This window comes from Scardinius erythrophthalmus (genome assembly GCF_964197995.2).
Source record: "Scardinius erythrophthalmus genome assembly, chromosome: 16".
NCBI classification, from domain to species: Eukaryota; Metazoa; Chordata; class Actinopteri; order Cypriniformes; family Leuciscidae; genus Scardinius; species Scardinius erythrophthalmus.
The window spans coordinates 15,589,378-15,615,482 of NC_138236.1; the positions used below are offsets into that span (position 1 = coordinate 15,589,378).

General features: G+C 36.9%; 2 protein-coding genes across 7 annotated transcripts in view; both read right to left on the reverse strand.

Moving 5' to 3' along the window:
- The window catches only part of npr1b (natriuretic peptide receptor 1b), a 46,554-nt gene extending 33,373 nt beyond the window's left edge, over positions 1–13,181 (reverse strand). Inside the window, exons 1-2 of the mRNA XM_081389736.1 lie at positions 12,846–13,181; positions 9,831–10,626 (exon numbers count right to left, since the gene is read on the reverse strand). Coding sequence (XP_081245862.1) covers positions 9,831–10,590 — 760 coding nt within the window. The 5' untranslated portion in view covers positions 10,591–10,626; positions 12,846–13,181. The remainder of the gene's footprint in view (positions 1–9,830; positions 10,627–12,845) is intronic.
- An 8,004-nt stretch (positions 13,182–21,185) lies between these two features.
- chtopb (chromatin target of PRMT1b) lies at positions 21,186–25,915 on the reverse strand. Of its 6 annotated transcripts, none has more exons than XM_081389767.1 (7): positions 25,793–25,915; positions 24,249–24,364; positions 23,970–24,114; positions 23,718–23,868; positions 23,511–23,645; positions 22,732–22,773; positions 21,186–22,131 (listed from the first exon to the last, which is right to left on the reverse strand). In XM_081389767.1, exons 2-7 carry the CDS (start codon positions 24,311–24,313, stop codon positions 21,944–21,946), a joined length of 726 nt encoding a protein of 241 aa, XP_081245893.1. In that variant the 5' UTR covers positions 24,314–24,364; positions 25,793–25,915; the 3' UTR covers positions 21,186–21,943. The 6 variants fall into 6 exon arrangements, with proteins under 6 accessions (XP_081245893.1, XP_081245891.1, XP_081245890.1 ...); XM_081389765.1 differs by lacking the exon at positions 25,793–25,915 and adding an exon at positions 24,595–24,732; XM_081389764.1 differs by lacking the exon at positions 25,793–25,915 and adding an exon at positions 24,595–24,717 and having other exon boundaries at positions 23,964–24,114.
- Positions 25,916–26,105: the final 190 nt, after the last annotated feature.

The following is a 26,105-nucleotide window of genomic DNA, read 5'->3' on the forward strand; positions in this document are numbered from 1 at the left end:
AATCCTTGCCCATGGACAGTCGGATCAACAGAGGGTTATTAAAAGAACATTTATAGTAAGGGTAGGTTTAATCACTGAAAATTGTATCGTACAACAGTATGTCTACTGGTAAAAATGGAACATTGTGGCAAATGCTTTTTTTATCTGTATGTGACGGTATTTGGCTTTGGGAGGTTGGGCGGTACTAATTAAATGACAGTTTCTTTCAGTTTTTCCCCTCCGTTTGCACTGTAAAAAAATTCTAAGCCTCCCAAATCAAAAAATCCAAATCCAAGTGAAATTCTGTAAATTATAAAATTAAATTGACAGATTTTCACTTGGGCCAATTGAAATTTACAGAATTTCACTTGGGCCAATTGAAAAATTTAGATGTTATCGGTTACTTGAAATTTTTGATTTGAGGGGGTTAGAAATTTTTTACAGTGTGGCATAAAACAGTGTTTGTGGTCATCCAGTTTGAAATGTTACAAAATGTTATAAAATAGTTTTTTTTTTTTTTTTCAGATTTTCTGTTTCTTGCACCCAGGAAGAATATTTTTCTACCTATTTGGCAATTTTCCTACCTATTTGGCAAAAGGGAACACAACAGCCTTTTTTATCTAGTCAGGTATCAATTTAGCTGGTTAACCAGCAAAGTAAAGAGGGTAAAATACAGCCCACAATATCAGTCTGCAGGCTAGTAACACTTACATGTGAAAATGGCGAATATAAGAGGGTAAAGTCCTACTGTGAGTGAGTCAGAGGTTCAGTTCTTTGTGTCTCAAGTCAATACTGAACCACAGAGCAAGACCTTTACATTTGCCCAACATGACTTTTGCCATATACCTACACTGTCTATCAGAAAGAAAGAAAGAAAGAAAGAAAGAAAGAAAGAAAGAAAGAAAGAAAGAAAGAAAGAAAGAAAGAAAGAAAGAAAGAAAGAAAGAAAGAAAGAAAGAAAGAAAGAAAGAAAGAAAGAAAGAAAGAAAGAAAGAAAGAAAGAAAGAAAGAAAGAAAGAAAGAAAGAAAGAAAGAAAGAAAGAAAGAAAGAAAGAAAGAAAGAAAGACCGTTCATGACAGATCAGGACAAGAGCGACTGCACTAACTACATTTGCTATGATTACGAAGGCACGTCCATAGTATAAATGCAATTCTGTTTGGGAAAGGAGAATGTCAGGTGTGAGAAGCAACCCGTCAGAGAGATAAAGCAGTCCATTACACACTGAAATGCACATCATTATCAGATGAAGCCCTTGAGAGGGACTTCTGGTAGATATCCAGCCTAACGGGGAGAATTGCTATTTTCAATGCTGTTAAACATTAACTAGCACTGAGCAAATGAGTTCAGGCACTTCGCTTTCCTCAGACGCACACGTAAAAACATTCCTAAACATGTTTTCCCTGGACAGGAGTGACAGACCATGAGTGGGTGTTTTTGTGGGCCAAATAGAGTTTAACTTTTGCATATACTCAACAGAGTTCAGTCTACAAATAGCACTAGTTGGTTGCTTAGGTATTGTAAGAAGGCATCTAATAAGAACATACTGTGAATCGGTAAGTCAACATGGCATCTGAAGCAGTGACATATTATATTTTATCTAAAATGACGAGCAACAAAACAACTGACCTCACATTGAGAATGTATTTTAAATATTTATGTCACACCACAACTATTTAAAGCTACACTAAGTATTTTTCAGCTGGTCATGTCATGTAATGTCAGTATGTCCACCCCAATGAGACGACCCACTCCATGTAACATAAAAAAGCTTTTTTAGGCAACTGATACAATTTGTCTCATTTGAGCAAACTTGATTTTAAGCACCTTACCTTTTCTTTCACCTTAAAGTATTATTCATTCCTTTAATAATAAACAAAGCTGACCAAAATTTCTACGAAAAGTAATTGTTGAATTATATCTAACTGAATAACTGAAGTAATTGTTGAATTATTACATTGAAATCTACAATTGTCAATTCATTTATACTGTACACATTTAAATGAAAAATAAAAACAAAACAAAAAATGTTAAAACAAGAGGATAAATTGTCTTGTGATATGATATTGCTGGCCAAATCAAAGGTAATCATGGGCCAACCTTAAATTTTCTAATTAAACTTTATAAACATAGCAGGCTCCTATTCTTCTGAATAGAATTGGCTGAGAAAAAAATCTTAATTTTTTTATATAGACAAGAGAATTGTCCATTATTTCAAAACTGTGCACTCCACTATATCATCACACCAATTAGACCATGAGTAAGAGAGAGTCTGTCCTCCCAACAAGGAGCTTGCATGCAATCAGATGAGGAGGTACGTTGTAATTGCAATCGAGAAAAATGGCCGCACACAGCGCAGTAATGATAATGATGGGCTCAGCTCAGAAAATGCAATGCCATTCTCTAAAAGAAACCAGCTACAATCACACTGACAGCCAGAATCAGTGTGTACAGTTTTCTGTGTATTGAGTTTGAAGTATACAAGACCGCTTGTGTTCTCTGAAAATAACATAATTAGGAAACAACTTCATGTTCACAACATCAACGTGTGCTCTGCCCTTACTGTTTGTTTTATTGTTTTCTCTATTTGCCATTTTTAACTGCTGTCTGTCCGCTTTTTTTGAGTGAATAGTTGAAACGACTGTAGCTCTATGATCTGAGAATTTATGAAAATGTTTGATCAATCAGAGCAGACTGTTATAGCTTCATTCCTGCACTGACTCTAATCTATCCCATTTAAATGCAGGACTTGATCTGTTTTGTTTAAGCTCTGCCACCCTTCCCTTTCCCCACTGATTAGGTTTTTCTAAAGAATATCGACACTAAAAAGCAGGCACAACACTCACAAAATGATCAGATAATTACAACAGGAAATAGCAATTCTATTGATCTGGATGGAATCCTTGAAGCCCATTTTCTCATGTGCATGTTGAGCATGATAGGGGAGCAGACAGCGACACGGACGGGCTTTATGCGTGCTTATTTATTCAGCCTGATGGGGTTTAAAGGGACTGCATCAGCATTTATTTTACATTTATGGATATATATGAATGTTTATGTATTATTTATTCATATGAAATGGCAGTAGTACATCTTCCCCCGGTTTCACAGGCAAGGCTTCAGATTAGTCCCAGACTAAAATGCATGTTTGAGCTGTTTTAACCGAAAGCAACTTGCTCTAAAAATATGTCAGTGCCATTGCTTTGTCTCAAAATATAAAAAATGTCTAAGGCACGTTCCCCCTGCAGTCAATAATTTTTTCCCATAAAACTCATCTTTAATCACCAAAATTACATATTTAAACGTTTTTTATTTTAATGTTTTTTCTTCATGCCTTAAAATAGCTTGAATGTAACTCTACACTCTTGCCTCTTTTAGTATACCCGGTTCTATGAATATGCAAATGAGCCCCGCCTCCACTCTCTCATACCAGTCCAGAGATCCAATCATTGACGATCACACGTTGATGTGATTAGTTACAAGGTAGTTTGTGACGTCAGAAACACCGTCGATTTCAAAACGCGTTTTTGAGACTGTCTTTGGTTCAGTGCAGATTTAAGGAGAAAATACTCAGCAATGGTATTGACTGGTGAATTCGCACATGGATTGTCTTAAAGCATATTAAAAACACCACATCAAACAACATTAAAAACTTGATTTTCACCACAGGGGGCTTTAAATATCCTAATTGAACTAAGGCCTAATCCTGGCTTAATTCTAAGCCCTGTCAGTGAAACTGGGCCATTATGACCCAGACTCTTTTATATCTTAAAGAGATGGTTCTTACAGAAATGCAAAATATTAGTGCATTCCTGGAACTGGTTGTCGTTACACTACATCCTTATGCATAGCTTTCTGCCAGGACTTTTACAGGCTTTTCGCGGAAGTGACCTCGACGTCCGGGTTAGCGGTAGCATAAGCCATCAGGCAAGTGTTATTTAAATAAACTCCTGATGTACTTACAAACTTTCCAATGCCTCGTTTTATGAGTACAGAACCTATTTGTACTACTGTAGAAGTTTGGTACCATTCTGGGCATTATTAGTGGGGTAATTTACGAGATACAACCTTGGATCCACTAGCGCCTGCACTAAGCTATTCGGCAGATATCTTTAAATAAGCTCTAACTTTAATAATGTTCGACCAAGAGAAAAAAGGCTTCTGGGGGGGCGGCTCGAGGTCATGGTGCAAAGGAGCCTAGGTTGATTTTACTCCGAACCATTTAAACACAACATTATTTTAACATTGTAAAAGAGTTTTGTGGATTTCAGTCAATGTTTGAGGCGTAGTGTAATTCAAAAAATTTGAATTTTACTTTTAGAATTTAAACACAAATTTAGTCTCTCAATATAGAAGACTCATATTGCACTACACTGATTTTTGTCCAATCAAGTGCTCTCTAGAACAAGAGAGTCCCACCCCCAAATACCACCTGCAACCAACAAGTAGCAAATCATGATTCATGAATGTGACTTAACAAAAGATGAACCACAAAATATTTCCCACCTAAACTTCCTGTTTAAAAAAAGAAATGCATCATCAACATATAAGGAAAATTGCTCTCAGTCTTTAAAATGGTGATTTTGCATAAAAATGGAGATTTCCAATCATGCTCATCAAAAATGGACACAAGGAAGTTAATAAATCTTAGAACAAAAACAGAGTTTGGGGGGGAAAACTAAGCACATTTAGAGAGGACTGCTTAACGGAAATCTAAAGTTTGACTGCAAGCAACTAAAAATGCAGGCTCTGGAACCATTTTTTGTCTGTCATGTCCAGCCTGTCATGTTTCTCTTCTAATGCTGTTTAACAAAAGCCAGTATAGGGTTACAAATTATATTAGCGCAGGAATCTGTGTGATGTAAGGGAGGTCTGCCTAACATTACCTCATTCTAGATCAGAGGATGTGAGGTCATGGTTGTATTAAACTGAACCCAATGTTCTGCGGTCACAAAGAGAACATTATGATTTGAGTATTCTGTTCACAGGGGGGCAGATTCAAGACCAGAATAAAGACAAGCCTTCATCTCTACGAATGATAAATGAAGATATGTTTGGGTTTAGGTCTGGAGGTGTTCAGTTACACTGCATTACATCCAAAGGTCAGAAACAATGGGAAATATTGACCTGAAATCTCAGAATACAGCATTCCTCAAGCAGAGAAGCAGTTATAGGCTTATAAAAGTGTGCGATATGAGTATACAATTTTTTTTCATTTTTTTTTTTTCATCTTTCTCTACCTCTCAGTTCAGATAAATTTTTAAGCTGATCCAGATGGATGGAAATGCAGAGAGAAGCAGAGCACGGCCTTGTGGGTAGTTTAGTTCAGCATGGCCGCTCTTGCGCTCGGCAACCATGACGACAAGAGGCCATGAAGCTGTAGACACAAAGATTGGCATTTTACTTGAAAAGATGATTACAGGGTAGACTGATGCTACCGCTCCATCAGAAGAGGAATCGGGGAGGAATTATTTCAAACAATTCCATAAAATGAGCTCTATTAATTTTGAAGAATCATATAGTTCTGCTTGCCCTTGTTCAGAAATCAGAATGTGAAAACCAGACCTTCCTGTTGGCACTCTTGAGTCAAGGTCCTCTTCCTCTTTGATGCAGGTGTAATTGAAGTGATCGAGTACATGGAAAAATGAAACCAGAAGAGCACAATGTGTTTGTGTGTGTATGACAGAGAGAGAGAGAGAGACTGATGTTGAAACACCTGCTGACTTCTGGCCATTAACAGCTTTGCTGTGCTGGATATTTTATCCAAGAGCAAAGCAGCAGCTAAGTGCACATCACTTCAGCACTAAAGAGAGAATGAGAAGTGTTATGAATATGCGTGCATTTGTCAATGTGTTTGTGTAATGATGTGACTAAATAATAATATAAAAAATGTATGTTTAGAGTACTGAATGGACATTCAGATCGTTGTAATTATGAATTAGCTGCACGTCGGACTTTGCAATCTCCAGCTAATGCTCTTTAAATGCCTCAATGTCCAGGAAGAAAGTTCAAGTCCAATTTCATCTGCATTTATGAGCTGGGTGTTTTCCTGTCCCGTCCAGATAATATAGTTTGGTTCAAATAAAATGCACTTGATGATCTCAGTTTTACAAATCTAGTACTGCACTTTAAAGAGACAAGCATTCTGAATCTCCAAACGAAAGAGCACTCGCATGGAAAACTCTAGGATAAGAGCAGGAATACATCAGAGATTCCAATCTCACAGGAGGCGGTGTTGTCTCCATGTGTTGTCTTCCTGTCGCTGATGATGTGAGGGTGTTTTTAGAGAGTTGAGAGGAAAGAGGCAGGAGGTGAGGAAGAGCATTTCAGCTCTTCCGAGATCTACGCAAAAGGTTACGGCTCCACAGGTATTCGCTACATGTTAATCAGTTAGAGACCCCAAAACATTTCTGCATCCACAAAACATTCCCTATGTCATCTGTCGCCAAATCCTCATTTAGGAAGGCACCGAAATTACAATTCTGTCCGAAACAAAGTCAAAAATTATTTTTATGTTATGGCTGGTTATGGCTTTAAAAAAAAAAAAAAAAATTAACTACAAGTGAATTTAGGCAACACAACATTAACAGTACAGTATGAGAAATAGATAAAAATATATATATTTGCTTGAGATTATTGAACTATTAAGTGTTTTAAAGATTAATTTAAGTGAGAATTAGATGACGACATATATATAAAGGCAATAAGGGGGAAAAATGAAAAATGCAAAAAACAACAACTAATAAAACAATGTAAAAAAAGGGCAAAACATATATATATGTATGTATGTATGTATGTATGTATGTATGTATGTATGTATGTATATATATATATATATATATATATATATATATATATATATATACACACATAGTTTTCTATTTATTGTATTGATTATATATATATATATGTATGAAGTCAGCATCTCCATAAAGTTTGTCTGCTGAAGGAAGCATGAAGTGCTCTGAAAATGTCCTGGTAGACGGCTGCGTTGAGTGGACCGCACAGTGGACCAACACCAGCCGATGACATGGCTCCCCAAACCAACACAGACTGTGTAAACTTCACACTGGACTTCAAGCATCTTGGATTGTGTGCCTCTCCATTCTTCCTCCAAACTCTGGGACCTTGGTTTCCAAATGAGATGCAAAATTTGCTCTCATCAGAAAAGAGGACTTTGGTCCACTGTGCTTTATTAAATCCAGAGTCAACACAGCCGTCTACCAGGACATTTTCAGAGCACTTCATGCTTCCTTCATTTTCCAGCAGAATTTGCACCTGCCCCACACTGCCAAAATAACCAAAACCTGGTTCAATGACCATGGTATCACTGTGTAAATACTGTGTGATTTCATGGAATATTCAAATTTTTTGAAATCCTGTTTTCGTGGGTTTTGTTAGCTGGAAGCCCAAATTATGTACAAATAAACAACTAAATACTTGAACTATATATATATATATTTATTACATGGCTTGGCTGAATTCCAATATAGAATGCGGTCTGTTATTTCTTTATAACAGACCGCTGCGAAGTATAACCAGAGCCCGTCTACGGAGAGCCTTGGCACTCCCTATTTAGCCCCATTGTATTGATTTTGGTTGCAGTTCCATTAGAATTCCACTGGGGGTGATCGCGAGCGAGTGCAGACTGAATGGGAGTCAATGGGGCTAAACGGCTAAATGTGTCTCTTTCACCCAAATGCCGTTGAGAAATCTCAGATTTTATTGTAGGTTTTGCAAGTTCAACATGGGTTATAGGTCGAAAGTTGAATGAACGAGTACTTATTTCTTTTCTATTTCTTACAGGTTGAGTTGTTGTTGCCCAGAACACGCTAGCATTCTGCTAATGACGTCAGCATTCTGACGTCATTGACATTTTAAAAGACTTTTTAAACCAAATAAGTGACTCTAAAAAAATCTAACACCCAGCAATGTGTAATGTCTTTGCATCTCCTTTCGAATACAACATTCAAATTACTAGACAAAAAATTATATCCTGAGAAAAGTGGGTTTTGAGGGTTTTTCGCCATAGACCTCCATTCATTCTGCACTCGCTCGCGAGCGCCCCCGCATGGACAGAGACGTGTTACTGCAACCAATCCAGAACCCGGAAGTAAGCAGAGAGTGCCAATTCTCTTCCTATTAGACATTCTCTGGTATAACAGACCGTTGCCATGAAAAACAGCGCGTTGCTATGGACGCGGAACGGACTATTTTCTTTAGCGGAAGCAATACAATCGTTTTTAAATCAATAACCCCTTTTTAAATCAATAATTCGCGGCAAATTATTCATTTATTTTGTAGGTAGCCATGTAATAAGCGGGATAATGTATAGTGAGCCGGTTGTTATAGTGAATAACAACCCCTTCAGGCTGATTCAAGATCCCTCCGCTTCGCGTCGGGATCCCGTTCAGCCTGTCGGGGTTGTTATTCACTATAACAACCGGCTCACTATACATTATCCCTTACATATTAAACCCTTCAAGGGTTTTTAAACCATACACGCAGCCACAGCCTCCACCTCAGACATCATCCATTGCTTCATTCATCTGACTTTTTATGTGTTAGTACAACATTACATTTCTCCCCAGCTGTTCATTGAGTGACTCAAAAGAGCATCCAGTGACTAATGATGAACCATTACAATCTTCCAGTTAGAAAGACTGAATGAACACACAATGAATACAAACTCTGTTTTTGCAGGAAATGCCAACAGATCAGATAGTGTGTGCTAAAATTTATTGCATGCTCACAGGGGTCATAACCTCTGTAAATAAATGTTGTTCAGTTGACATTTTTTACCCCTTTGGGACCTGAAAAAAGGTTTAAAGTACATTTTACCCATTAAAAACTTATAGATACAGGTTTCCTGAGTTCCCCTTTCCGGAAGAACTAATCTGATGCCAAAGTCAAAACATTGACTATATGAGCTACATTTTGTGATGCACTACATCACTGTTACTATAAAATGGATTCTCCTGTTGTTGACATATTGAGCTGTGGCGCTCATAGGAGACTTAGGTTTGAGTCTGGCTCGAATCAAGCATATTGTTTGGGAGAATGGAAAAAACAATTCAGTAGATTACTGTTACATACATCATTCTGAGTAGTTTAATCATGGTTGAGAAAAGCATGGAGAATCGGCAGATTAACAATGACATCATACTCTTAACTTTTCCTGCTGTCCCTCATCTCTCTATCCTTCGCCTTCACTCATTCTTAGTCATGCGTTCTGTGTAATATGCTGAATGTGTTAGTCTGTACACATTTCAATCTGGATCATGCAGCTCAAATCAAGCTCAGGGGACAAAATATGCCATCAAATATACCACAAAGTCACTCATTAGAACCTTCACACTCACCCTCAATGTTCATTGGTGGTAGAAGAATGATATACTGAGACCATCACAACATTTCTGTAAGCATTTAAAGGAACATTACCTCACCCTCATGTCATTAAAAACCTGTATGACCTATAAAGCAGATTCTGCCTGGGTCTACCAAAATAATAAATAAAACCCACACTTTTTACCAGAAAACATATTTTTTCCCCTGCTATTTTGCAATTATATGCTGTTATGGCTTCGGTGTGACTCTTGTTGCACTCTTGAAATTCAGTATTGTGGCACTGCAATTATTATGGGCTCATTTGTAAGTCACGAATTTGACTTCTAACCTTAACGTCACATCTAGGAATCAGTTGGTATGGAAACAGCATGGCAATCGAGGTTAAGTGGATTTTTAAAATTACCTCATCTAGAACATCTCAGAAGCACTGGGAATGTATTAACACAAGGACAGATGCTCACTTAGATGCAGACTGTTCAAGCAAAACAAAAAACAAGCCACTTACCTCTTCCATCATCCTTGATCTTGTGTAGGAGTTCGGAATAGTTAACAGGCCCTTTGTTCTCCTCGAATACCAGGTCCATGGTTGTGATGTTTTCTTCATGCATCTCCGTGTAAAGCCCCTCCAGGGCGAAGTAGCATGCCCTTTCGCCCATTTTGGTGTCACTGAACATCAGCAGGGCATGTTGGTGCCACCCGAAATGCCTGTAGAGGTGGAGGGCGTACTCACCCAGTTTCTTGTGTGTGGGACCCGTGTTTGTGATGGAGGTGTACATTTCCATGAGGAGGAAAGCTACAGCAGGGGCCCCTGCCGTGATCATGGGGACGCCCCAATGAGCAGTGAACAGCCCAACTGGGGAGGAGGTATAGTCACACCCAGGTCCTATGAAGGCCCACGGGTTGTACTCGAATTTCAGGTCCACGGCCATGAGCGGGGCAATGGACTCGGAGCAGATACCGTCCCTATTCTCGCTGTTTGCGAAGATGTGGCGGAGGTGGTGCCGGGGCAGCAAAGTGGGGTCAGCATTGACGCGAGCAATGGCGCGGTCCAGAGCGGGTCCAACGCGGGGCCATGCCCAGGGGTAGGATGTATTGTGTTGAGGCAGAATGACAGCCAGTATGATGTCATCAGTGTGGGTGTGTGCGGGTGTGTGGGACCCTTGGTGTCTCCTGGTCTTGGCACAGGTCAGCAGTGTCCCACAGCACAGCAGCAGCAAAAGCAGCAGAAACATTCTGCCTTCACCGAACCAGAGCAACAGACTCATATCACTGCAGCTCACGCTTCCAACTGATCAGGAACACTACACACACAGACACGTTTATCATATGAGATTCGATTTTATATTTATATTTATTACATGGCTCGGCTGAATTCCAATATAGGATGCGGTCTGTTATTTCTTGATAACAGACCGCTGCGAAGTATAACAGACCGTTGCCATGAAAAACAGCGCGTTGCTATGGACGCGGAACGGACTATTTTCTTTGGCGGAAGCAATACAATCGTTTTTAAATCAATAAACTCCTTTTTAAATCAATAATTCGTGTCAAATTATTTATTTATTTTGTAGGTAGCCATGTAATAAGCGGGATAATGTATAGAGAGGCGGTCGTTATAGCGAATAACAACCCCTTCAGGCTGATTCAAGACCCCTCCGCTTCGCGTCGGGGTCCTGTTCAGCCTGTCGGGGTTGTTATTCGCTATAACGACCGCCTCTCTATACATTATCCCTTACATATATATATATATATAAACATATATAATAGTTGAGTATTCATAGATGTTTTTTTGGAGATTCTACAGTTTCACTGACCCATATTTGGGTCAGAAAAGATGCTAACCTAAATTTACTAATCTTATTTTTCACATCTGAGTAGAAAACTTTATTCTTTCACCTTAGTTTCCAATGATGATTTTTGTACTTTGACACACTTCAAAAACTTTTGAAAAAAAAAAAAAAAAAAGAGTGAGAAAAAGGAAAGAACAGTACTTAAGTATATTGGAAAGGTATATCTGGAGATTTTGCTGTTTCACTCTATATTTGGGTCTGAAAGGCGCATGGGTCTATAACCTATATTTCCAAATGTACTTATCTTATTTTAAAGAAAACTTTATAATTTTACCCTAGTGTTTCACCTCAGTTTTCAATGATGAAATGAGAGCATATCATGCAACCTGTCTGTGTTGCAGTTTGGTTAATCTGGCTATCTTCTACCTAGTAAGAGATTAATTTTAGCCAACATATGCCATTTTGTTACATTCTGTGTAGCTTAGGTGATTGGCTCATAAAAATCTGGTTGCAAAACTGAGCTGCTGTTCTGATGATTTGTGATACCCGCTCAGATTGTGCTACCTCCAGTTAAAACAGTAGGTAGCACAATTTGACAGCAAAAAATTTTACCTATCAGATTGTGCTACCATCATCATATTCATGTGGTTTGAGGCTTTATTAACATCCATACCTACCCCTACCATAAACCTAACCTTAAAACAATGAAAATATAGTGTTGGCAGCACAATCTGATAGGTAGCATTATTTGCCAGAAAATAACCATGAGCAAAGATGACAGATTTCAAATGTATTTCAGGGGGTCTTGCGCCAACCAAGCAACTGTCAATGAAAATAATGTGAATGCTAAAAGATAGCTAGAAACACTTCTCAATAAGGTTCCAATAAATAAAATTTTCAACAACAATAATTTATTAATATAGGTAAATTTAATATAATATTATATATCATTTTATATATATTGTTGTTCATTGTTTGTTTAAAACATATTCATGTTAATTTAATTTATAAAATAATTGTTCAAAATATAATAGCATATATAGAAATTAACAACAGATACTGTAAAAATTTCACAAAGCAGTACAAAGAGCTAAAAAACATCATAAACTCTAAATATGATAAACACCTGAATGCATCCTGAATCACAGCTAAAAACACACTTCATGCCTTCATTTGTAAAGAACAGATTAAAATCAGTCCCCATAGAAAATCTGTAACAGTTGTTCTCAAACGGCTGGTTGCAAAAAATCTGAGAAAAACACCACTGAAGGGCAATAATACATGTAAGTAACCATGTAATCATGCATTTTGGAATGGATAGCTTCACATTTCTATTGTTCACAGCATAGGTTGTGCTTCTAACTTCATGATATTTTGGCACAAATTCCTCTGTCACTTGGTAGAAACTAACCAAATGAATCAGATGCCAACACGGGACAGGTTGAGTGACTTGCCCTCATCCTTGAAAACTAACTAAGACGAAAGGCTAGGGTATAAGAAAATACAACCCAACCACATTAAATTCTGGTTCCAGATTTTGCACTGTGGTGGGTCACATGCCCAGAGTTGAAGGAAAATCAGTCAGGTAAAATCTGAGCCCTGAAGCAAAACCAGTTGAGAACCACTGATCTAAATTTTATGACGAATCATATTTTGTGGGGAAAAAATGTAAACTAAACAATTCTAACACAACAGAACTCCAAACAAGCTGAACAGAAAACTTACCTTACCTTTTATACATGATGTCTTCTGGTCACCTCAACATGAGTCGGTACAAACCCGTGACAGTCCACTCAGCACAGCACAAAACACATCCTTGCCTCTGTGAAACTCATCCTCGCAGCCTGACTGTGTGTCATTCAGAGTGCCAAGAGCAGCTGTGATTTTCTCAAATCACATTACCTCACAGAGAGCTCCACCTCATCTCTGTGTCGAGCTGCATTCTCTGCCATGCTCCAGGGTTCTGAGGGTATTAATGCCTCTCAGCTGCAGTTACTGCCGGAAGAAAGAGAGAGAGAGAGAGAGAGAGTGAAAGAGTATGTGTATGTGTGTGTGTGTGTGTGTGTGGGGATGTGCTTCTATGCTTCCGCAGGGTAAAGGTTCACCCTTTGGTCAGAAAGCACTTCCAAATGCTCCTAGCTATTAAAAAATAACCATGTAAACACTCCTCTAATTTCGAGTCAGAGGAAATCAATGGCATCAAAATCCATTAGCTTCTACCGTGCATTAAGTAACCATAGCTGAACATTACCAATAAGAAACACGAGGTCAAGGTTTGGCTAGTTAGCATGATATCCTGCTGGTATCGAAATGTAGGCAAAAAACTCTTTTTCCATTAGCGAGTGTTAATTAGTGACTGACGATGTTTGAAAAGTAGATTTAACATTAAACAGAGTAAACAAGTTTGGAATAAGATTTTTTTTAAAGATGTTTTTTAAAGAAGTATCTTCTGCTCGCCACCGCTGCATTTGTTTGATCAAAAATAGTAAAATACAGTAAAAACAGCAATATTGCAAAACATTATTAAAATTTAAAATAACTGTTTTCTATGTTAATATATTTTAATTATTATTATTCCTGTGATGACAAAGCTATATTTTCAGCCTCATTATTCCAGTCTTCAGTGTCACATGATCCTTCAGAAATCATCCAAATATGATGATTTTACTATTGAAAATGAATCTCTGCTATCACAGGAATACGTTTTAAAATAGAAAATAGTTCCTTTAAATTGTAACAATATTTCACAATACTATATTTTTGACCAAATAAATGCAGCCTTGATGAGATAAAAGACCTCTTTCAAAAACATTTAAAAATCTTGGTAGTGTATATAGTTAATAATTAATCATTAAAGTGTAGTAGTTTTTTATTTTTATTTTTTATCAGTGCCCAATTTTGTTTTGTTTTTTAACGTAATTTAATATAGGTTAATATTCATTTTTAAATATACTATTGTACATTGTCCAAACAGTTTGTACAAATGTTAATTTACACATACTGTTAACAGATTTATTGAGAAATACAGTGTGGAAATATCTTTACTCAGAAGGATAGACCTTACTTGGCTGAATACTGGGCTGAAAGTGATGGTGGATATGGCCACAGAAGTGATGTTGCAAAGGTTTAAACACTGTTGTGAACTGATATCCCCTCACTGTCATTTGTTGAAGAGGAATCAGTAACCCTCACGAGAGGCAGGTCAGAGCAGTTTCCAGCCGCCCAGCAAGATCTGACCCTATATGTCAGGACAAGCTCTATCTGCTCGCCACACATTTTGAGTTCAAAATCCACTAACCGCCTTCAGTAGTTTGTGTCTGTGGAGCTTCTAGTGTCTCCTTTGTTTTTATAAGTTGCAGTGTGTGTGTGTTTGTAACATGTGAGAGATTCATTTTTGAGCTTTCAGTCACCATGGTGTTCCGGCACGATTCTGACATTTATATTCAAATACAACAATTAAGCTTTTTTCAAGGAATGTCCAAATTATAGTCATAAGCACTGAGGTATGATATGCCTGTCGCAGACAGGTAAGTTGTTATGAATCACATCTCTTTCAACTTTCTTTTCTTGTTGTAATTCGTTTATATTTTGGCATTTAAATAAATGAAAGGGTGGTATAATTCTTTTTGGCAGTGATTCCCAACCAGAAGTAAACATACTTCAGCAGGTTTAAAACACTAATTGGAAGGACTGCAGGTTTGCTATGTTAAACCTATAGAGAAATATATATATTTATCAAGATTAATATGATTCAGTTTCTATATAAGCTGAAAAGCACTGAAATTGATAAAATTCAAATCAATGAATGACAGATAAAAATCTAAATAAAAGACTAAAACCAGAATTAATCATCTAAAATGCTACAAGTGAATTTTGCCATCACAACATTAAAACATACAACATGAAAAAATTAGATATTCATTTTTCAGATTTGATAAAAAAAAAAATCACATTTTGCGGTGTTATTAAATTATTAGTGTTCTTAAAGATTAACTTGAAATGAAAAAAAATTCAAAATAAAATAAAATAGGACAAATGAGCGTGCACAATTATCCAATAATTTATTGTAAATAATATTTACAACATTTAAAAAAAAACAATAGAGGGTTACAGTTTTATATATTGGGTGAAACTCATACTACAATACATGTGCTACTTAAGTTTCACTTACAGTATCATTTGTTTTATGTTTAAATGTGACTAATTAAATTAATGATATTGCTCATTGATATCAAGTATAATATGAGTTAAAGAGAAACCATTCTGGTTAAAGTCGATGAAGAGGTACGTAAGCATTACAGATGGGGCAACATAAAATGAAAAAGGTTAGGAAACACTGCTTTAGATTCAGGAGATGTTTAAAAAGAAAGATACAAACTGAACTCAGCTCATTATTCAGTCAGTTCTAGATTTGTCCTTTGCCCCCCTTCAGAGAGCCCCGGGACGGTCAGATGGATAGAATTACCAAAACAGGATGCAACACAATAGCGTCTCCATCTCTTTCTCTCTCCCAACATTCCCGTTTCCAACCTCTATCTCCATATTTATAGCCAACCCTTATTTAAGAAAAGCAGAAACAAAGACAGAAAAAGGCAGGGAAAGTGAGATTGTTCAGTCTAGCACAGCGCAGACAGGATTCAGTAATTGACCGAAAATGAAGCGGTCAAATGTTTCAAACACATTCACCAGAGATCTGTTCTTGTGCTTTTTGCCATTGTGTAAACTCACCTTAAAATGCAACCATTGCTGGTTCTAAAGCAGGACACTGGCTCCCGGCATTCTTTCTTTCGATCTTTCTCTCTCTCTCTCTCTGGGGAGCAGCAGGAGATAACAGCAGCTGGACAAGCTAGTGGGACTTTGGAGCAGAGCTGCATGTAGGAAAAAATATAAAAAGTATAAACACTGTGCAAGTGTGCATAAACACACACACGTGTGTTCTACATGCAGTGGTGTAAACCAAATAGATCTAGTATTGTTTATTTTATTTCATCAGCACAAAGTCTGAACCCTAATCAGATCCGCCACACAAAAAAAGGCCAATTAATGATATTCCTTTTTCCACACAGCATGACTTGTGTGTGCTAATTTAATTAGTAAAAACGGTCTTTAGCACAAACACATGAAAGACTCTACACAGCATGTCAGTCATCAAGAAGTACAGTACCATTTAATTATTATAGTCTATTCTGTTACCATGGAATTACACTCGCAGGTCTGTGCTAGAGGGGGCTTTGTGATCAACTGCTATGACAGTACTGTGTGTTTAGACTTATGCACAGGAACAACTAAGTTATTTCTGGTCTTACAATTATAGAATGATGGAGGAGGAGATTCAGGTACGTAGAGAACAAGACAATGTGTCACTTATTTTCCTAAGTTTCTTCAGCACATTATGCACATCTTATATCCACTTACTCTTTGTCTTGGAAAAAAAAAGAAAAAAGGTCAAACAACCGTTATAATAATCATCAGTTGACACTGCAAGCACTATTTCAATTTAGGCTATATGGACATGTGCCTCATTCACTTATAATTCCGTACGGTTTCCGTATTTATGCGTGCAGAAAAAGTTCTCGCACAAAATGTCAGCTAGATTCAAAAGATGAACTCTTGTTCTAAACCCAGTTCTATTGATGTTTTTGAAGTCTGATTTATTTTTAAAAGAAATAGTGTCCATGTGATTTCAGTTGGTTCTAAATATTATGCAAACCACTGATCTGTAGTGTGAACTTATTGATGAATCATGACTTCTTGGCATTCTAGCATACTCCACTCACTATTTTCTGCCACATAAAGAAAAAAATAGTAAGTGTAGCAATAGCATGCTATTTCGAATTCAGCCCCAGTAAAGCTAAAAGCCAGGAAGCATTGGCAACCTTTCTGAGGTGGAGAAAATTGGCAATTTTACCTGTAGGTGTTCCCAAAAAGGTTGAGTTTACAGTTGATTGCAAGCTCTCACATCTTTCTCCCAGCAGCACTGATATGGTCAGCACATGTTTTGACTGTCTTAGAGAGCCATTCTGAAAAACTAACCTACTTCTTAAGATGTGCTGCCCACACCAATTGTGCACATCCATTGTGTTTTTTCTGTTTCTGAAGCCACTGCCATAAGTCGACATACCTTGTGCATGGCGTTTCTAAAAATGTAATATTGTAAAACGTAAAAATTTCACAGAATAAAAAAAAAAAAACATGATAACTGTTGCATAAATTATTGTTATCATTGCTACACAATATAGCCAATTTGTCATCTTATTGGTTAGGTTTTAAGGTAGGATTGTGGTGTGTCCTCACAGTAAGGGTTACACTGAGAAAGAGGTGCATTTTGTTTCACAAGCACAGCTTAAACTAGTCATGTTAAGTGGGCAAATCAGACTTTCAGACGCCATGTGAAAACATTTAGATGTTGCAAACTGAAGAGAATGACATGACATCATCATCTTGATATGTGCTCATCTGTATGTGGGGGGGGGGGGGGGGGAGTCCCACATCATTAATTTTTTATTGTAATTCAGAAAGTCTGTCAAAATAATGTGTTCGTGGATGAACCTCAGCCCTCTCCTCTTTGTGTGTCAGTTCATTATAATGAAACTCAGATGAGACAGCTGTCTCAAACTTCATAAAACACTTAAACGAACAATGAAATCTGTGCTCAGAGAGCAGCACAAAAATATTACAGCTGTTTTATTAACAACAGCATGGAACAAGGGTTTTTAAATGACCTACCCACCATGGAGATGATGATGGCAATCAAGCTAACGTGGCGCCCCTGATCATGTAATCTTAGTCCTGATTATTTGTCTTCACTCACCTTGCACAGCACAGGGGCCAAAAGTGAGATAGCTAGCGTCATTCTGCCAAGCCACTTTCATCTCTGACATCATCTCCTGCTGAATGTAGCACTGTTGGCAGGAATGCCATGGCAACCCTCCTCCGGTCTTCAGAGTGGCATATTACAGTTGAAGTGTCTGGACATAAGAGATCAGGGAAGAAGGGATATGGGTGGCAGCTCACCAGCCAAACCGACTCCTGCTAAGAGCCAACGACAAAAAAAATGCATGTCACAGCACACAATACAGGTTTGACATGATAGCTTTTACCTGTTTCCAACTGAGAACTGGCTGAATTGGTAAACAGGGTCATAAATGCAGCAAGTGGGATTTATGCACAGAAGTTGTTGTCATCTGAAACGGTTGACTTTTCATGATCCATCCATGATCCACAGAGTGGCAATGTAAAACATGTGTGCTTAATAATTCAAGAAAACAATTAATATTGTAGAACCATGAGTCTGTAAACAAACAACAAATGAAGCTTTGAAACCTTCAACTCTGCACAATTGCAGCATAAATCACACAAAAGTACATTTACTCTTAATCCATGAATGAACACCGACAGCCTCCCCAGGGTGAGCCTGGGTTTGAAGAAGAAGATCTGGCTTGACAAAGAAAATTGGATTTGGACCACAGTGTGTCTGGATGTTTAAACAATGCCTAACAGATAAGGAAAGATATAGAAAACAGTGTTATCTGACATGCACTTCAAAGAGTCAATGTTTCTGCTAACAGCTTGAAGCATTAAAACCATTTTGAAGGTGTGAGGGGGGCAAAGACATAACCAGAGGTATGGGGTGGTGGCTCAAAAATACAGATTGGTTTCAATTCCTATTGAAGCAGGAAAATAAAAGCGTAAAAGTGAAGGTCTGGCCATCTGCGAACATTCAGAGCCTGACTCTTGACAGTGATGCGAGTAGAGGCAGATCCTTCACTAATTGATTTCTATATAGGATAACTGTAATACATAACTCAATCTGTTTGCTCTAGTATCTCAGAAATTGCAGTTACACATGTGATTCTGATATATGATGTCGCTGGCGACACCATTCTGGACCATGGTAACATGTAATAGCTACTGAAATACTATTTTCCCACACTGTGGGATGTTTCTTCTTAAATCAAAGCTTTTGGACTTTAAACTACAGAAAACTACAAACACCTAGCACCCCCTGCTGGGCAAACATCTAGCATTTACCAAGGTTATCTTCAAGCACCCATTTCTTTATTTAAATGTCATAAATAAATAAATTAATTAATTAATTAAAAAATACACATACACACACACACACACACACACACACACACACACACACACACACACACACACACACACACACACACACATATATACACTACTGGTCAAAAGTTTTAGATCGTAAGATTTTTTATGTTTTTAAAAGAAGTCTTTTCTGCTCACCAAGGCTGCATTTATTTGATAAAAAAACAATAATAAAAAAAATATTATATGAAATATGACTATTTAAAATGACTGTTTTCTATTTTAATATATTTTAAAATGTAATTTATTCTTCAGATGAAAGCTGAATTTTCAACATCATTACTCCAGTCTTCAGTGTCACATGATCCTTCAGAAATCATTCTAATATGCTGATTTTATGCTCAAAAAACATTCATTATTATTATCAATGTTGAAAACAGTTGTGTACAATTTTTTTTCCAAAATTCTTTGATGAATAGAAAGTTCAAAAGAACAACATTTATTTAAAATAGAATATTTTCTAACATTATAAATGTCTTTACTGTAACTTTTGATCAGTTTAACTCATCCTTGATGAACAAAAGTATTGATTTATTTTATTTCTTTCCCCCAAAAATAAAATTAAAATTCTTACTGATCCCAAACTTTTGAACGGTAGTGTTTAATGTTACAAAAGCTTTCCATTTCAGATAAATGCTGTTCTTTTGAACTTTCTATTCATCATAGCATCATGAAATAAAAATGTAAAAAACTGTTTTCAACATTGATAATAATTATAAATGTTTCTTGACCATCATATTAGAATGATTTCTGAAGGATCATGTGACACTGAAGACTGGAGTACTGATGCTGAAAATTCAGCTTTGATCACAGGAATAAATTACACTTAACTATATATTCACATAGAAATAAGCTATTTTAAATTGTAATAATATTTCACAATATTACTGTTTTTGTTTGTATTTTTAATCAAATAAATGCAGCCTTGGTGAGCAGAAGATACTTCTTTTAAAAACAGTAAAAATCTTACCGATCTAAAACTTTTGACCGGTAGTGTATATATATATATATATATATATATATATATATATATATATATATATATATATATATATATATAGGGTTAGGAATATACATATGTTTTTTTTTTTTTTTTTTTTTTTTTTTTTTTTTACGAATGTGTAACAGAACTTATTATTTATTAAAATCTTTTTAAAAAATTGTTTTGTTTTTTTAATTTCCTGGCCATTATAAAACTTAGAACTTAACTTAGAAATTTAGCCCGTGCAACATAGGGTTTTTTCCCCCTCACCAGTATATTTTCACTTGAGACTAAATATAAGGGCTCCCATTTATCTGGACCTGTGTGAAGTCGAAAGAGTGCTAAAGAACACCCTTATCCTCCTGACACAGGCAGAAACTCTGGATACTGTTCTGGTTCAAGTGCAGTGGGATTCAGAGGTTGAGTCATCTGATGCTTCTATAATCTAGGGTACCACACACTATGAGGAAAAGGATAAACAATCAAAACTGTAGCATTCTCAAAAAATCTTTCTCCGGGTTCTCTTATTTAAAAGCACTGATCTACGAAATGACAGAATGAAAGGATACAGTTTGGCAAAAATGGATTTATAAAGAGGGGCCAACTAATTTGTTTCCACAGCAACAGGAGACTGCACAAACAAATCTATGGTCATTGGTCCATCACTACTCAACGGCATATGACAGGAAAGAACTACAGAATCTTGGAGAGATATTGAAATTGTTTTATATTAGTGATAGCAGCAGATGTGTTTGAATGAATAACTTACCCGTGGTCTGGGATTTTCAAAATAATCAGCTTTGGCTCATTTAGCTGTGAAAGAACAAGAAAAATCACAAAGCAAATTGTTATAAACATGGACATGCGAGTGGAGGGTTGCTATTTTCCTTTTTAGAGAATTTTGTACCCTAGCAATTATAATCATTAAAATAAACAAATTAATCAAAGAAAAACGAAGCCCGAGACAAAGACAGCAATTTCCAAACATCTTTTATTAAAGAACAGGAAAACCAACTATCACCACTGTTTAAACAGTTCCACATTAACTTTTCTCTTTTTAATCACCACCTGTAACAAATTATCCAATATTACATATTTATACGTGTACAATTTTGCATATGGTGATCAAATTGTAATGATACAAAACAATTGTGAAAAACAAAAGATGGCTGACATGTATCTCCTTCAGACCAGTTATAACTCAAATAAGTCTATCATAGTAATTGTCTCATATGAATCGTGATACAGTTTACAACCAAAATGGAAAAACGGATGTCGGCGATTAAACAAATTTGTTTCTCATTACAAACAGCTTATAAAATACGAACTAGCAAAGTTTTAACTGAGAGGTGATTCATGTCCATCCAATGCAAGTATTCAATGGAACTGGTTACCAAATAAAGTGCTATTGAAACGATTTTCTCAGAAACAATGTTTTCTAGAAAGCAGCACAAGCCTTTGGAAAGCTTTCAATTCTTTCTTGCTCAGTAGGACTACAGGAAATATAATGATTGTTGAATTAGAGTAACAAACTTGAAGTCAGGGGTTTCGAAGCAGCAGAGCTCTGAGGGACGCAGTAACTATGTACAAGTTCAGGTCTACTGGAGTCAATCAATAAGGACAAATAACCCTGTAACAGAACAGTCTATCTGCAAGTTAGATTACATGCTCCATTAGTTAGGGTTAAACTAAAAAAAATAAGCAGTGGAGCTTAACTTTGGTCTCAGGTCATCAAGCCATGTCCTCCAAATCAACTTGAGCCATATATGCATCCAGCTCTGCGTCCAGACGGCTTTTGGACATGGACATGTACTCATCCAGTTGTTCATCCAACAGTTCCCGAGAAGGAACCTGATGGATGTTGAATCTGGCCCGGCTGCACCCTGAATGCCCTCTGTTAGATGTCAAACTGACAACACCTGTGCACACAGGATGAGAGTTTATAGCCGAGGGAAGGTTATGAATGAAAACATTAAACATGAATGAAGCATGTACTGAATCTAACTGCACCACTTCAGTGAGGTGAAGAAGAATGTCTTTTTGAGAGTAACTAACATCAGCCATCTGGCAGCTTTTTAGTGCTTCAAGCTATTGAGCAGAGCAAAAATTATTAATCAAGAAATGAATTTATCTGCAACAGTTGAAAAGAAATGGAACAGAGCCCATTTGTCCTAAGTGTTTCCATAACCAGGTAAATTGCTGCAATATTTTCTGTTTATCTGATGTTCGTTGCTAACTGAATGCACTGAACATGTAAACAGCAAAGAGCAGATGGAGTTACAGGCATATATTCAATCAAATATGCAGGCAATATTAATAAACAGTGAATATAGTCGTCTTTCACCAGCAGGAAATTGCTTCTGACATCTTTTTGGAAATCAGAAGAATTTGCTTAAAATTTACAGTACACATCAACAACGCTTGATCAGCTGATCAGAAACTTGGCCTAACCAGTTACAGAGAGGTTATGCTGGATAGACATTATCTAAACTACCAAAGAACTAGTAAGTTTGCCAAACCTTGTGGTGTTCCTGGATGTGGCACCTGTTGCTCTGCATTTCCTGAAGAATCCAAACATTAGGAAAGAGTTGCTGAAGTTCATTCTTTAACAAATTTCCTTATAATAATTCCAGTCTGATATAAACAATTCCAGCGCAAAATGGAATAATTAATCACATAACAGACACAGAAAAGACAAAAAGGTGATAGCACGCAGGTTGCAATTCAGTACTTTCAAAGCCAAGCATTGAGATGAATAGATAATAGATACAGGTATTATTATCCACCTTATTTTCAATGTAAAAGCAGGTACGGCCATTTGTAACTTGAATTTGAAACTTTCAGAAGTCTCACACTTCCACAGAAAATAGCTTACTTTCGTGTAGCAAAATAAGGTGGAAAGACATCACTGTCTCAAAGTACGTCCGATTTCAATGCTCATGTTACATCCTGTCTATTGAGATACCTTGATTATTGAAGGCAGAATAGGTGTATTCCGTGACACTTGAGCAAAAAATAAATATGGCTTCTGGCAAGTTGCAGTTGGGGGTCAGTTTAGGTGTACATTTTACACTAACTTTTCCACTTTTGATGTCATTTCTAGCAAGAAATTACTATTATAGTAATTATTTGCTTAATTATCATCTCTCTCTATTTCGTTGTACACAATTAAACCTTTACGATGCCTCAGAAGCCTGTCCGTTTTTCGGGAGGTACCTTCGTGTGCAAATGCTGCCTGAGAGGGAAGCAAGGCAACAAGTCAGCTACCTAAGCTTTCGGACACAGCCCTTGTTCTCACCTGTCCTTTTAATGGCTCCTCCTCCTCTGGTTCTCATTGCTCCAGTCAAATTAATTATGCCTCCACGCTGCTGCTGCTGGCCACAACCCCTCTGAACACCTAGAGTGTTGACTACACCTTGCTGTCTACTCATGCCTGCACACACATGCATGTACATGAGATATAACGTCATGCTGGTGTGTCTCTCTCACTTATGCTGTCACTCACTTCTCCTTGTGTAAAATCCTTTGACCAGTCCTCTTCTGTCGTCGTCGCCTCCTCCTCTCATTTGCCCCCGCAATCCCACCATGCACCCTCTCCCCAAGGGATGACCGAGCCTTGCCTTCGCACTCACTTTGCAGAGTTGATTACTTATATTCTGCAGAGAGGAAGAGTAACAGAAACTATTTAGTCTACCATCAGAGATCACCAGCTCCGATATTTTTGTATTTTATCAAACAGAAAGTGTCTGACAGATACATTATGCAGGGCGGCCAGCACAGAAGGTCTGTTGGCCATCTCCAGAGCCAGCTGCTGGTTCTTCAGCGAGGCTGCAGTCTGCTGTTTCACTGCGGAGGTGATGTCCATCACATCTGCTGGCTGAAGCTTCAGCAAACTAGTGAAACTACAAGGAGTAGCAAAACAAGACCGAGAATTAAAGCACACCATAATAGTACAGTGACTCTCAAGTTGAACTGTAAACAAATGTATTTTTTGACAACATTTCGACAATAGGATTTTTGCTAAGCTAAATCTCACCGGTCATGTAGAGAGACGGTGCATGTGCTGTCCAGAATGATCTTTTGGGGATCCCTAGGATTCATTTTCACATCCAGCTTGCAGTGTAAACGTCAGACTTTCAGTCAAAACAAACGCTAAAATAGTAGAATGAGAAGTCAAAATAGTGTTGACATCTATCTTTAACCCACATATGCCTAATTCTAAGTGTACTTCGCCAAATTGTCTGTGCTTGTTTTGCACAACTGATTTGCATGAAACTAAACTTAGCAAACATTTGAATGTGCAAAACAGAAATGTAGCGTTTTAATATTTAAGCTATATATAAATATTAATCATAAAAAATCGAGGTTTATTGATTTCCCACCACTGAAGATAGCATCGAAACACGCGCTGTTATGTTGTTAGAATAGCTTTAGTCGGATGTTTTCTGCCAGGTGTGCGGAGTTTGGTACAGTGATTCACACGCTGTTGCGGTCCGGCTGATTCTGAATATTCTACCGCCCTCTACCGGACATATCAGCACATGGACACCACAATCTCTGTGCCAGAGAATATACAATTAAAATGAACATTTTCTTACCCTCATGTTGTTTTAAAACTGTATGAGTTTCTTTGTTCTGTTGAACACAAAAGAAGATAAAAAAATAAACAAATAAAAATTAGTTTCTGGTCCCCATAGTATTTTGTTTTCCTACTATCATGTTAATGGGGATCATCAACTGTCTGGTTACCAACATTCTTCAAAATATATTATTTTGTGTTCAAACAGAAGAAAGAAACTCATATAAAACAACTTTTATATGATTTAAAACAACTTGAGGCTGAGTAAATGATGACAGAATTTTCATTTTTGGGAAGATCAAAGATTATTAAAATATAATCTGGATAATATTTTTTATACCTTGTATAAGTTATCCGTTTTCTATTTTTCTATCCACCATTAGAGTAATATTAGATGTATAAACATTTATTTATTTATATTTATTTATATTTAATTTACATCGATTTGTATTTTACAATAAATAAGTAATTTTGATATTCCAAGACGATAATATAAAAAATAAAACCTGAATTGTTTTCTTTGGTTTTGTTTCTTACAGTAAAAAATAAATAAAATAAAAAAACTATATGGCTTTCGATTTAATAAAATAAACCGAATCCATCTCGTGGTTTCCAAACATAAAACAGAATGAAAAACGAAACATGCATGGCCTATATCAATATCTAACATTAATAATTGACTTTTTAATTAATGTTAATAAATTAATGAATTAATAGCTTAGGTCAACCGTCCTATAGAACTTGACTACATTTTATAAAATTTTAGGAGTCCTTTGATGAAAATATGTAGTAGTATTGCATGCTTTCTTCAAACTAATGGCATCCTAGTCAGCTGACCGACCAGGCTATGATCAACTTAGCTCACGATGCTTTTGAGAAACGCAGCCCAGGTAAACCAGCTGAGCTCCAGCTTGACCAGTCTAGTGTGGGATCATCAAGACCAGCAAACCATCTGAAGCAGATTTAAAGTTTTTGTTTGTTAACATGATTAATCTACTTACTTATTGCACCTACACTTGCGCTCTGTAGGAACTAGAATGATTTCAATCCGCGAAAAAAAAAAAAATCTCGTTAATGAAACACACACACACACACACACACACACACACACACACATTTTGTCTTGCGTAGGCAGGGCCGGCGATTGCTATAGGCGAACTAGGCGGTTGCCTAGGGCGACAAATGTGTTGGGGGCGCGGACGCACTCTAGTGTCGCCCTTTCTACTTCCCATATTAATCATAAAATTAGAACGAAACGCGAAATAAAACATTTTTATTAAACATGATCAAAGGGCGCCCCCTCAACCACACGTT